This window comes from Schistocerca nitens, chromosome 2 (assembly GCF_023898315.1).
Source record: "Schistocerca nitens isolate TAMUIC-IGC-003100 chromosome 2, iqSchNite1.1, whole genome shotgun sequence".
Classification (NCBI taxonomy): domain Eukaryota; kingdom Metazoa; phylum Arthropoda; class Insecta; order Orthoptera; family Acrididae; genus Schistocerca; species Schistocerca nitens.
In genome coordinates, this window is record NC_064615.1 from 871,048,894 (window position 1) to 871,063,390 (window position 14,497).

A 14,497-nucleotide genomic window follows, 5' to 3' on the forward strand; every position below is an offset into this window, starting at 1 on the left:
CTGTGAGACTCTGAAAACTGAAACGGGCAATTCAGAACCGAAAAGAGGAATGTTGAGAAAGGGCATTCACATTCTCCATGACAATGCTAGCCCATACATTGCTCAGCAAACTGTTGCTCTCCTGCAACAGTTTCAGTTGAAAATAATCACCCACCCACCCTATAGCCCTGACTTGGTGCCCAGTGACCATCACCTGTTCCCTAGGTTAAAAGAACATTTGGCTGGACACTGATTCGGCTCCTACGACGAGGTGAAAGAAGAGTTTCTTAACTTTCTGAACAGCATGGCAGCGAGCTGGTATGACATGGGCATACAAAAACTGCCACAGCAACTACAAAAATGCATCAACAGAAATGGTGATTATGTCAAAAAATAGCTAAATGTTCAAGCTGTAAACTGATGGAAACCATTGTAGAAATAAACAGGTCTATGTACTTATAAAAAAATAGGATACCTTACTTTTGAGATTACCCTCGTAGTTCAATGAGTTGTAATAAGATCACCTTAAAACATAACCCCAACCTCGGACTTTGCTACAGATAAATTTGTTTCCATAATCTTTGTTTCATTGGATAATTTGTAGTATTGCATGTATTGGCTTCATCAACTCTCAGCCGAATGGTCACCTTGTATCTTGACCTGATCCTCAGGCAATGCTACAAACCAGTGTATCACCACAACCTTTGTTCCAAACAAGTACTAAAAAATTTCGAAGCTATGAGGGTCAAAATTTAAGAACATGGTCTGTTTTTTAATTTTGGTGCTTGAAACGCATCACCCCTTTTCTTGTCGCTCACTTTATACTGAAAATACCCCTTCTGTTGGCTACACAAAACTAATGTGTTGCCAACTTCTTTGCCATAGAAGTAAAATATCCTGGCTGGCACTACTCCTGTTCCTTACTTTAACCCTTTGCAGCCTGTTAACGGTATGTCAAAAGTGTCTTCCTTCCAGTCATTACAACTTGATGTACAGTTTCTAAACTTTTGTCAGTACTTGGATCTGTGGTTTTGAATTGGATTGCAACTCTTTTGCATTTGTTCACTGCCAGTACTGATCAAAGAAATCTCTATTCATTTAATTTTGCTATGCTGTGTTCAGTCTCTGTGTGTTCAAATGAGCAAAAAGGAATCCCATGTTTATTGTGGGCTATATTTGAAGTTCTTCATTGGATGCATTGTTCATTCTACTCTAATTCCACCCCCCCGCCACCCCCCAAGCAGTTTTGGGACATTCTCTCCCCTCCCAAGCAGTTTTGTGACATCCTCTCCCTCTCCCTCTCCCTCTCCCTCTCCCTCTCCCTCTCCCTCTCCCTCTCCCTCTCCCTCTCCCTCTCCCTCTCCCTCTCCCTCTCCCTCTCCCTCTCCCTCTCCCTCTCCCTCTCCCTCTCCCTCTCCCTCTCCCTCTCCCTCTCCCTCTCCCTCTCCCTCTCCCTCTCCCTCTCCCTCTCCAAGCAGTTTTGTGACGGGTCCATCTTCTGATCTTTCTTTTTTTCCTCTCCACTGTTAATTGTTCTCAAATTATCACTTGAATTTTCCCTTTAAACACCTGCCCTTCATATCCATTATATAGGCCTCTGTGTGATCATTAGCCCCACTCACTGCACTCCAAAAGTGAAATAACCTCCTGCCATCTGTATGTAGATGCAATTCATGTTGATATACCACTTACCAGTACTTTAGAACAATACTAGCTCAACCTGTACTGTCTGCCATCATTAAAGCTGCCTCCAGACTGCATTAACATGCAACTCTAAACTGTTGAGCTTTATTGCTACATCTAGTTCTTCATGACTGCTGCTTTGCAGTTCATACTTAATTGCGTGGCTGAGGGTTCATAAACCACTTAGACTATTTCACAACTGTTCTACTCTAGTATAGAACGTGAGAAAAATTAATACCAAATTCCTTCGGTGCGAGCTCTGATTTATCATTTTATCACGGTGGTTATTTCTCTCTACATAGCTGAGGATCAACAAAATATTTTTGCATTCGGAGGAGAAAGTTGGTGATTGAAATTTTGTGAAATTATCTCCATGCAGCAAATTGCCACCCCAACTTGCTTATCATATCTGTGACACTCTATGCACAATTTTGTGACAATGCAAAACTAGCTGCCCTTCTTTGAACTTTTAACATTCAGCTGACAAGCCTATCAGGTAAGAAAACCATAGATGTAGCACCATTCCAGAAGAGGACAGACAAGCAGTGGTGTAGGAAACCTCTTTAGTTGATTTGTTGCAACTTCTCAAGTGATCTGCCAGTGAAAAGCAGTTTTTGGGTATGACACAAAGATGACTCATTCAAAGACACTTGTATCTGTGTTCAGAAAATAGAATAGTCATGTGTGTAGCATATTAAAATCTTTTGGCGATTAGTTTTGTAATTGTAATTTTATTAATGTTTACTTTTCTCCACAGTTTCTGGGACTGGAGAAGTAGTTTTCTTACACTCTCCAAAAAGTATTGTTTTCAAAGGTCATGAAGTTATTGACCAGAGCTTACTAAAACAAGTTCTTGCATCAAGTTTTGGCTTTACAATCTCTAAGGTTGGTGTTTTACTTTTGATATAACCTAGAAGTTATCTTGAAATAATAACAGTTAGGGTAATAATACATTATACTTCACATTAATCATTATTATTGCTGTTGTTGCTACTTTTTACATAAGATACAATAATGTGATTTAAAATGGGAAAGTAGTTTTGCTGACATGCCCACTTTACTTGGACTTTAATTTAAGGTTAGCAGTATGATTTCTGTGTTTCAGTAATTGTATTGCCATCGAGAATTGTTCAAGAATTGTTCCTCCGTGTTATTATATAAGAGATATTATGATTGTGTGCAGCCCTATGCCTCATCCACTTACTGTCACAGGTTGTTTCTTAGCACGGATTGATGTTACTGGAATTGTTAATCATCACAAGCAATAGACTGCTATCAAAACAGTAATGTCTGCACAATACATTATCAGACAGTCATTGAATTTTATAAAATCACCACAGATTTTCTTTTAGGCACATTTATTAATATAAAAAGGTTAAATTACAATAAAATGTTGGAAGGTACATGTTGGAATGTGATAAGTATTTCACTTAAGTGACTCTGCTTAGTGTAAGCACATCCAGCATTACATGTTACGTATAGAGCAACATGCAGTGCTATAGTGGGCTAGTGCAGGCAAAGCCACTCAACGAATGAAGTAAACATATTAACATCCTGTTTGGTATCTACTGAGTGCAACGTATCAATTGTAAGAAATCATAGGTCTTTCAAACAAGTCATGATTTTAAGTGAGAGAATGTAATCTAATAGATACCATATGTGCATGCTTAGCTTAAAAATGAAATGTAAAGTTATGTAATGCACTAAGTACACTGTCAATGTGTAACAGAAATTTTTATAAGATCAAACTGGAGTTGTTAGTCAAGTGTAAGAGACGCCGTTTTGCAAAACCTGCAGACAAACAAAAGCAGATCAGAACAATTACGTGCAGTATAAGAGAAACTGAGAATTTTGATTACATAACATGATCATGATTGATGGGTATAAAGGAAATAAAAAACTTTGCTTACAAAAAGTTATCATTAGACTGTAAAACAGTGTGAGAATGTAATTACACTATGCCATTTTGACTGATAGATGTTAACCCAGTTGTGGCTTAATAAATGTACCTGAAGTAACAGCTGTGGTGGTGCTCTGTGCATACATATCAATAAGCTGTTGAAGCACAACATAATCAAAGTTATTTCCTGTCTTTATTGTAGATATATAGAACTAGATGATAGAATTTGAGTTTAAGCACAAAACTCAAAGTTGATGGAAACTTTCGCTGTATTGCTGTTATGTGGTCTGCTGCTGAATACTCTCATTTCTTAAGATATTTAGTCATTGGGTATTTTAAAATTATATTCTTGTCTTCCCTTTTTTTTGTAATGTGTTTAGGATGCTACCACACGTGCTTCCAGTAATGAGTGTTACATGTTGTTGTTGTTGTTGTTGTTGTTGTTGTTGTTATTTCTGGAGATGTTTACTTTAGTTTTCAGTCTGTTCTTGAAAAGCAAGAATCTCTTAAATGTTTTAAGCCAAGTATATTCGCTTACCAGTAACTGCTTTTAGATTTTGTTATTCTTTGTGAATGTGGTGCCAAAGGCCTATCTCTGTGATGTCTATGAATGTAACTGTTTGACCACTATTTAACTCATTGAGAGCCATATAATTTCCAACTTTCATGACAATAAGTCCCAATTGTTTTCAGCTTTTCTCCAGCTATTTGTCATGTGTTTTTCAAATTATTTCTTTTAAGTAGTAAAATGATTATGAAAAAGTAAAATATTTTTGCCATGGTGAAAACACACATTTTTGCAATAAATAATTCTAAAAAAGTGAATCTAATATAATTTCACAATAAAAAGGTTCAGCAAAATAATAATGACTATTGACTCTTCAAGAAATAACTCCTTCCTAAAATGAATTGTCAGTTCTTCATGTTTCAGCTTCTTATCCACTGAATTAGCGTTAATATTGACATATTTCTACAAAAGTTAACTAGCTGGTTTCAAATGCTGCTGGAAGTATACAGTACAAAATCTAAAAAGTTCCTGTGAGATAGCAACACAAACATGGTAACACAAACATGTTGAATAGCCCAAAGCCTAAAGAGCTCATAAAAAGGAAAGGGGTAGGGGGTGGCTGGCAAAGTTTGCCTTGGTAGTGACTGAACTGTGAATAGACTTCAGAATAAAAACTACTGCAGGTTTGGATCACCACTGGCAATGTGATCATTCTGTCTTGGAGACATGCTTACTCTCTCGCATTGTTTAAGGAGGTTCATGATATCCCTTCTTGAAGCAACAGTTGTGGTCCTGTTCTAATACTGCTGCTGCTGCTGCTGCTGCTGCTGCTGCTGCTACTACTACTACTACTACTACTACTACTACATGCTGTCTGAAAAGAAAGTTTGTTCAATGAGTCAAAATAAAATAGAGATTGAAGGCTATAGGTTAGGGATTTTTTTTTTCTTGAAAATAATCGCGTTTAAACGCAATCCAGCATGCCTGCAGCACTCATTTAAATCAACAAAATTTTGCACAATGGGTCGACATGTAGACACTAAGATGACTACTGCTTCACTATGGATGTTTTCTTTCAGCTGCTCTAGAGGTTAAATGAAACAATAAGTTCACTGTTTCCAGTCACCGTTTTATTTATTTCCACGACGCGTTTCGAAGGTTTAAACCTCCATCATCGGGTGGATTTACATTAGAGGTGTTGGATTATTGACACACACTTTAGATTTGACATATCCTCACAAGAAAAAAATCCATGGGGTTCAAATCTGGACTGTGTGGAGGGCCAGTGTGCCACACATCCAAGAGATCAATTTGCCAGGGAAGATTTCATGAACTTGCAATATAGATGGTATTGAAAATTTTTACTGTATCTGTCTTGCTGAAACCATGTTCTTTAGCTATAAACAGAAAGTTTTGCAATTCAGTCATCAAAAAGTCATTTAACGTTGTCATATAATGTTCCAGATTCACTGTAACAGCACGACGACTCTCATCCTCAAAAAGTGCAGGCCAGTTATTCCTCAAGCCGACACTGCATCCAATACAGTAACTTTTGGCGAATGAAAGGGTTTCCCTTGCTTCTGTTTAAGATTCATAGCACACTAGTGGCGGCAGTTTTGCAACATGACCATTCAGATGAATGATTCTTATCAGAAAACAAGATGTTGTTAAATTGAAGGGTACTCAGTCATATCATTAACAAATTGCAGCCAACGTCTGGCATCCTGAGGCTTTAATTCTTGCACCAATCAGATTTTGTAAGGGTGCAGTTTGAGGTCCTACTGCAGAATTCAGTGCAGTGATGACCTATGCACATTTAAAGAACTCGCACGCTTAGCAATGGAGAGGTCAGGATCATCATGAACAGACTGATTTACTCTCTCCACTGATTTACCCATTGTTGATGATGTTGGTTGCCTATATTTTGGTTTGGCTAGTGTTGAACTGGTCTCCACAAATGTTTTGACCTCTTTCTGAATAAGAGGAACACGTTTGTCACAGCATATTTATTTTCCTAGCCTCAGTTCATAGTTTTGTGTAGTAAGATGATGGGAAATCATCAAAGTTAATCGGTGTGCTATGCAAAAGTGTAAAAGTTTAAACTGCTAGTGCTGCAGATGCAATACTGTAAGGTTACAGTTGCAGAGGAACTTAAAAACATTTGTTAATGAGTGTTTACAATTCTCTTGCGGTTATTTTATCCTTGTTTAAATTTTTAATTTGTATCCTCATTTTATTTGCAGGGTAGTGATTGGAATGGCTTAGTTTTAAAGGACCCATTCCATTTAGCAGAAGCAGCAGTGGTTGTTGTAGTGGATGGAGTCAAATCTCTGGGAAGCATCAAAGGACACTCATTTCCAGTCATAAGTGATGAAGATGAAAGTGTTGGATGGCAGAAGCTCAAGGAAAAAATTGAAATGAGATATCCTGGCTTTAACAGTACCCTACAGCGCATTGATTTGGCTGAAGTATGTGATTGTAAAATAAATTACCTGTAATAGTTTGTAGGTAACGTATTTTAGAATGGCTTTTAAAAAAGCAAGTGTTTTTTTTTTTTCTTAAAAAAAAAAAAGATGAAGCAAGAACATCATTTTCATCTTAATAATTAAATAGTTAGACGGAGATTTAGAAACCAGATTTTAAATTAAGAAATTTCCATGGACAGATGTGGACTCTGACCACAATTTATTAGTTATGAGCTGCAGATTAAAACTGAAGAAATTGCAGAAAGGCAGGAATTCGAGGAGGTGGGGCCTGGATAAACTGAAAGAGCCAGAGGTTGTAGAGGGTTTCAGAAAGAGCATTAGGGAAAGATTGCCAAGAACAGGGGAAAGGAATACAATAGAAAATGAATGGGCGGGCAGCTTTGAGAGATGAAATAGTGATGGCAGCAGAGGATCAAGTAGGTAAAAAGACGAGGGCTAGTAGAAATCCTTGGTTAACACAGATATTGAATTTAATAAAAGAAAGGAGAAAATACAAAAATCCAATAAATGAAGCAAGTGAAAGGGAATACAAATGTCTAAAAAATGAGATTGACAGGAAGTGCAAAATGGCTGAGCAGGGATGGCTAGAGGACAAATGTGAGGATGTAGAGGCATATATCAGTAGGGGTAAGATATATACTGTCTACAGGAAAATTGAAGAGACATTTGGAGAAAAGAGAACCACCTGTATGATTATCAAGAGCTCAGATGGAAAACCAGTCCTTAGCACAGAAGGGAAAGCAGAAAGGTGGAAAGAGTATATAGAGGGTTTATACAAGGGAGATGAACTTGAGGGCAGTATTATGGAAATGAAGAGGTCATAGATGAAGATGAGGAGAGAGATAAAATTCTGCATGAAGAATTTGACTAAGCACTGAAAGACTTCAGTCAAACCAAGGCCCCAGGAACAGACAACATTTTGTGAGAGCTACTGGTAGTCTTGGGAGAGCCAGCCATGACAGAACTCTTCCATCTGGTGAGCAAGACATATGAGACAGGTAAAATACCCTCAGACTTCAAGAATATATAGTAATCCCAATTCTAAAGAAAGCAGATGCTGACAGGTATGAAAATTACTGAACTATCTGTTTAATAGGTCACGGCTGCAGAATATTAACACAAATCTTTTACAGAAAAATGGAAAAACTCCTAGAAGCTGACCTCGGGGAAGATCGGTTTGAATTTCATAGAAATGTAGGAACACGTGAGGCAATACTGACCCTAAGACTTCTCATAGAAGATAGGTTAATGAAAGGCAAACCTACATTCATAGCATTTGTAGACTTACAGAATGCTTTTGACAATGTTTCTTTCAAATTTTAATGATGGCAGCGATAAAATAGAGTGAATGAAGGGCGACTTAAAATTTTTACAGAAGCCAGACAGCAGTTATGAGTCAAGGGACACACAAGGGAAGCAGTGGTTGAGAAGGGGTTGTAGCCTATCCCCGATGTTATTCAATCTGTATTTTGAGCCAGCAGTAAAGGAAACAAAAGAAAATTTTGGAGTAGGAATTAAAATCGATGGAGGAAAAAAAGAAAAACATTGAGGTTTGCCGAGGACATTGCAATTGTCAGACAGCAGAGGACCTGGAAGAACAGCTGAATGTAATGGATATTGTCTTGATAGGAGGATATAAGATGAACATCAACAAAAACAAAATGAGGATAATGGAATGTAGTCTAATTAAATCAGGTGGTGCTGAGGAATTAGATTAGGAAATGAGATGCTTAAAGTAGTAAATGAGGTTTGCTATTTGGGGAGCAAAATGACTGATGGTGGTCGAAGTAGAGATGATATAAAATGTAGACTGGCAATGGCATGGAAAGCGTTTCTGAAGAAGAGAAATTTATTAACATCGAGTGTAAATTTGTCGGGAAGTCTTTTCTGAAAGTATTTGTATGGAGTGTAGCCATGTATGAATGTGAAATGTGGACAATAAACAGTTAAGATGAGAAGAGAATACAGGCTTTTGAAATGTGGTGTTACAAAAGAATGCTGAAGATTAGATAGGTAGATCACGTAACTAATGAGGGACTGAGTAGAATTGGGGAGAAAAGAAATTTTTGGTACAATGTGGCCAAAATAAGGGCCTGGTTGGTAGAACACATTATGAAGCATAGTGGGATCGCCAATCTAGTACTAGAGGGTAAAAATCGTAGAGGGAGACCAGGAGCTGAATACAGTAAGCAGATTCAGAGGGATTCAGGTTGCAGTAGTTACTTGGAGATTAAGAGGCTTGGACAGGATAGAGCAGCATGGAGAGCTGCATCAAGCCAGTCTTCGGACTGAAGAAGAAGAAGAAGAAGAAGAAGAAGAATACTTTTTCTTGGTAGTCATTAGATATTCTGTTATCTCATTTGCTTGGATACATCTTATGCCCACTGCCATTTCATTTTCTTAACTGTCTTAATCACATCTTCCACTCCAGTGTGTTTTCCGATCGTCAGTTCTGAGAAACTCGTTTCCATAGGGAAAATCCAGATGACTTGTGTGGTGAAACCAGCACCAATATTCTCTGCAACAGGATATTGCATGCTGCCAGTATACACACTTTGTCTATGCCCATTCATCCTAACTGAGAAGTTGGTTGTAATCATACCTATGCAGAAGACCGGACAGTGTTTCTGTAACAGCTGGTGCCATTTCAGAGGTGGATCTGCCTTTGATAGTGTATGTTTTGCCAGTTACAGGGCTGGGGTAGAAAGATGCATGGGGCAAGTCTTACAGCAGGGGTGATCGCAGGGATAGGAGCCCTAGGGTAGGGAAATGGGAGCATAGGATCTGACCAGAATATTGTAGTGATGATGGGTAGGGGAGTTGGCAAAAAGATATTTTAGGTATGGTGGGCTCATGGTTAGATTGATCTGATTAACTTTTTGGAATTCCTAAAGATAATCTTCCAATTAAATTTCACATGGTCGTATTCTGAATCCCATGCCACTTTCGTTGATGTTACCTGATCCTCACAGTGGATCAACTACATGCTTGTGTTTACATTAAACATACAAACAAACAGTAGTTTCATTTTGACAGTTGCCATCATTTCCTTGTCTAACATTCCCTCCAATACAGCCTTAGGATTTGAGGCAAATGCATTTGTTAAAGTGCATACTCTTTACAACAGTACACCTCCATTCTCATCTCGGCCTTCATTATATGTAATTGTATCACCAGCCTAGTTTGAAAGCAGAATTTCTGGGCCATCACATCCAATCCAGGTGCTACTGATCCCTCCAAAAAGCAACTAGGAGCACACCTGTAGTTTTTCAGTTCTAGCCAGGTCTTGAATGTGTTTATCAGCTAGATCGACAAGGCTGTAACTTCCTGAAATAGTGCCCGGAAATGAAGTGCATTCTGTCTGAGATTTTGCACACCAATCCATCTGAAATAGCTTTTCAGCTTTTCATTCCCCCCACCCCCACCCATGTGGCTGAGCCCCCTGACAACACAGGGATCACACTATTGATACGTGAGCTGTTCTCTCCCCATGTATGCCAAGGAATGATTGCTTGTCTTCCTGGAGCTTCGGAACTCCCTGCAATGGCCACCATGCCAGATGGCTCTTGCTGTGGCTGGTTGGCACCCATGGGAAGAGCCCCTGGTCGGAGTGGGTGGTATCAGGGTGGATGCTTGGTGCGTGAAGTGTATCAAGCTGCAAAAATCTCTCCATTCTCACACAGCTGTCTCTTTGAATGGTAAAGGATTCTTATATGCTGCCTCGTATGACCTGGCAGCCTTCCCTTCCCTGGCCACCCCATGGGAGGAGGGCCAGGCTTGCTGTCTTGGGCTGAAACCCTTTCCCCGTTACCTTGTCTGTACTAAGATGGATGGGGACACTTTCATTGCCACAAAGCCACTTTTTTTGTGGAAAATATCAAGGACAAGTTTGGTGAAGTGGAGTCTTTAAGTAAGATGCGGTTGGGCTCCCTGTTGATCAAAGCTTCTTCTGCCACCCAGTCCACAGCTCTTCGTGCCTGTGATCGTCTTGGAAACATCCCAGTGTCTATTACTCCTCACCAATCTCTGATCCAGGGCATCATTTTTCATAGGGACCTCATCCTGCAAACTGATGATGAACTCTGGGCTAATCTGGAGGTGTGTGGCATTTATTTTGTTTGACGTGTGCAGAAGAGTTGCAAAGAAAACGGCACTAATACTGGTGCCTTCATTCTGGCTTTCGAGGGGGGATACCCTCCCAGAGAAATTCAAGGTTATGTCCTACAGATGTGACGTGAAGCTGTACATCCCTCCACCTATGCAGTCTCTCGGTGCTTGTGTTTTGGGCATATGTCTTTCCACTGTACGGCAGATCCCTCGTGTGGCCACCCAGTCCATGAGGGAAACCTTTGTGTTCTGCTGCATGTGTGTGTCAACTGTGCTGACCGCGACTCCCCTCGCTCACTGGATTGACCAGATTACAAGAGAGAAAAGATGACACAAGAATACAAGTCCCTGGATCGCCTGTCTTACGCTGAGGCTCGTCAAAAGTGAGAGAGACTCCATCTGGTCTTAACATCGTTTCCAAGAAGGCTAGTAAGAAACCCAGTTCATCTCCTTCTCCGCCAAGGCGTGTCTCATCTACAGCACCACCTGGCAGTAATCGCCCTCGGCCGTCTTCTGTGTCGTCGAGGCGCACTGCTGGCAGCCGATCAACCGGCCGATCGCTGGTGGCAGGAGCTGCTCCTGAACAACCTATGGATCAGGATCTTCTGCCTTTGGCTGAATGCCATTCCATGCTGTCGGTCGCAAGCTCTGAGCAGTCGCTGAGTTGACGGCAACCTTGGTCACATTCCTCCATTTTCTGTTCACCCTATGTCCATTATCCACTGGAATATCCATGGCCTTCGAGCCAATCGGGATGAATTGTCGATCCTCTTACGATCCTACTCGCCGGTCATCTTCTGTCTTCAGGAAACAAAGCTGCGTCCCCATGACCGCTTTGTTCTCCCCCATTTTCAGTCCGTCCGATTTGATCTCCCCTCTGTTGAAGGCACTCCAGCACAGGGAGGACTCATGATTCTTCTCCAGGATACTCTCCATTATCACCCAATCCCCTTAAACACTTCCTTCCAAGCTGTCGCTGTCCGTCTTTCCCTATCTGGATATACCTTTTCTCTTTGTACTGTATACATTCCATCGTCCACACCAATGGCACGAGCTGATCTCCTTCATCTTCTTGGTCAGCTTCCACCCCCCCCCCCCCCCCCCCCCCCCCTATTTGCTGGTTGGGGACTTCAGTGCCCACCACCCACTTTGGGGATCTCCACATCCTTGTCCGCGTGGCTCACTATTGCTAGACGTCTTCCACCAAGCAGATCTAGTTTGCCTCAACACTGGGGACCCTACATTTTTGTCTGCCTCCATGACAAATTTCTCTCATTTGGACCTTTCGGTCGGTACTGTTCCGCTAGCTCGGCGCTTCGAATGGTTCGCCCTTGATGATACACACTAGAGTGACCACTTTCCATGTGTCCTTAGACTGCAGCCTCAACAGCCATATATGCGCCCGCGACACTGGAAGTTTGGCGAAGCCGATTGGACACTTTTTTCGTCTCTAGCGACATTTGATGAGTCACTTTCCTAGTGTCGACAATGAGGTCACACACATTACGGACGTTATTCTTACAGCTGCGGAACATTCAACACTTCGCACCTCCGCATTGCCCCGGCGCCCCCCAGTTCCTTGGTGGAACGCGGCATGCCATGACACAATACGTGAGCGGCGACGTGCTCTTCGCGTTTTCCGCCACCATCCTACTTTGGACAACTGTATCCGCTGTAAGCAGTTCCGAGCGCGATGCCGTCGCGTCATCTGCGATAGCAAGAAGGAAAGCTGGAAATTCTTTACTAGCTCATTTAACACCTTCACTCCCTCCTCGGAAGTTTGGAGTCGGATTCGACGGTTCTCAGGCACGCCTAGTTTCTCCACGGTCTCTGGGCTCACTGTCGCGCATGATACATTAGTGGACACCGTCGCAATTTGTAAGTCATTGGGTCAACACTTTGCTGAGATTTCGAGCTCTTCAAATTACCCGCCAGTGTTTCTCCCGAAGAAACATGCAGCGGAAGTGCGACCTCTTGCTTTCTCCTCTCAAAATCGCGAAAGCTACAATACTGTTTTCTCCATGCGGGAACTCCAACATGCACTCTCTTCTTCTCGCTCCTCTGCCCCAGGACCGGATGGTATCCACATCCAAATGTTGCTGCATTTATCGTACCATAGTCAGCGTTACCTCCTTCACCTTTATAATCGAATTTGGACCGATAGTACTTTTCCCAGACCATGGCGGGAAGCTATCGTCGTTCCTGTTCCGAAACCTGGAAAGGACAAACATCTCCCCTCTAGCTATCGCTCCATTTCTCTCACGAGTAGTGTATGTAAGGTTTTGGAGCGTATGGTGAATTGCCGTTTAGCTTGGTGGCTGGAGTCCCGCAGTCTTTTAACACCTGTCCAATGCGGTTTCCGAAAGCATCGTTCTGCAGTTGACCATCTTGTTGCTCTCTCCGCTTATATCATGAACAATTTTCTCCGGAAACACCAAACAGTAGCAATATTTTTTGGTCTAGAGAGAGCATACGGTACCTGTTGGAGGTCAGGCATCCTCCGCACACTGTTCTCTTGGGGCCTTCGCGGTCGGTTGCCCCTTTTTCTTCGCGAATTTATGGCAGAGCGCACATTTAAAGTGCGGGTGAACACCACTCTCTCCCGTACTTTCTCCCAAGAAAACGGGGTACCCCAGGGCTCCATGCTGAGTGTTGTACTGTTTGCCATTGCCATAAATCCGATTATGGATTGTCTCCTTCCTGATGTCTCGGGCTCCCTCTTTGTGGACAATTTTGTGATCTGCCTACAGCTCTCAACGAACCAGCCTTATTGAACGATGTCTTCAAGGATGTCTCGATCGCCTCCACTCTTGGAGCATCGAAACTGGCTTCCGTTTTTCTCCCCGTAAGACCGTTTGTGTTAATTTTTGGCGACGTAAGTAGTTTCTTCCACCCTCCTTACATCTAGGACCTGTCAACCTTCCGTTTTCGGACGTCGCTAAATTCTTGGGTCTTATGTTTGACAGAAAACTGTGCTGGTCCTCTCACGTTTCTTATCTTTCGGCTCGCTGTCTGCGATCCCTCAACACTCTCCGTGTCCTGAATGGTACCTCCTGGGGAGCGGACCGAGTGGTCCTTCTCCGCCTCTATCGCGCCTTAGTGCGCACGAAATTGGACTATGGAAGCATAGTTTACTCCTCTGCTCGGCCATCTATTCTTCGGCGTCTCGACTCTATCCACCACCGTGGATTACGTTTAGTGTCTGGAGCTTTTTACACCAGCCCTGTGGAAAGCCTCTATGCTGAGACTGCTGAACCTCCGCTGTCCAGTTGGCAAGCTGTCCTTCTGAGTCGTTATGCTAGCCATCTGTCTTCCATGCCTGCTAATCCGGCCCATGACATTTTTTTCGACGCCTCCTTGGATGGAGGGTATGCAGGCCGCCCTTCCTCCCTACTACCATCGGGAGTCCGCTTCCGTCAACTGCTCCATTCTCTTTCCTTCCGCTTTCCTAAAACCTTCTTGACAACTTGGGGCACAGCACCGCCTTGGCTCCGTCCCCGGATCTGCCTGCTCCGTGACCTTTGTCAATTCCCCAAGGATGGTACCCCGTGACTTGTTTATCGTCGGGCATTTGCTGCTCTGTGCACAAATGAAGGAAGCCACATTTATTTACACTGATGGCTCGAAAACATCGTTAGGTGTAGGGAGTTCCTGTATTGTTGGCGACACCCCAAATCGATTTCGGCTTCCTGACCAGTGTTCGGTTTATACTGCGGAGCTTTACGCTGTTCTCCAGGCTGTCCACTAAATCCGTCGCCATCGGCGGATACAGTATATGTTCAGATTCTCTCAGCTCTCTCCTCAGTCTCAAAGCTCTGTACCCTGTCCACCCTC

The 14,497-nt window shown here is 42.2% G+C and overlaps 1 protein-coding gene across 1 annotated transcript in view; it reads left to right on the plus strand.

Moving 5' to 3' along the window:
- The window catches only part of LOC126237151 (ATPase H(+)-transporting accessory protein 2), a 77,943-nt gene that overhangs the window by 3,415 nt on the left and 60,031 nt on the right, over positions 1-14,497 (plus strand). The window contains exons 2-3 of the mRNA XM_049946996.1: positions 2,420-2,547; positions 6,314-6,538. Coding sequence (XP_049802953.1) covers positions 2,420-2,547; positions 6,314-6,538 — 353 coding nt within the window. The remainder of the gene's footprint in view (positions 1-2,419; positions 2,548-6,313; positions 6,539-14,497) is intronic.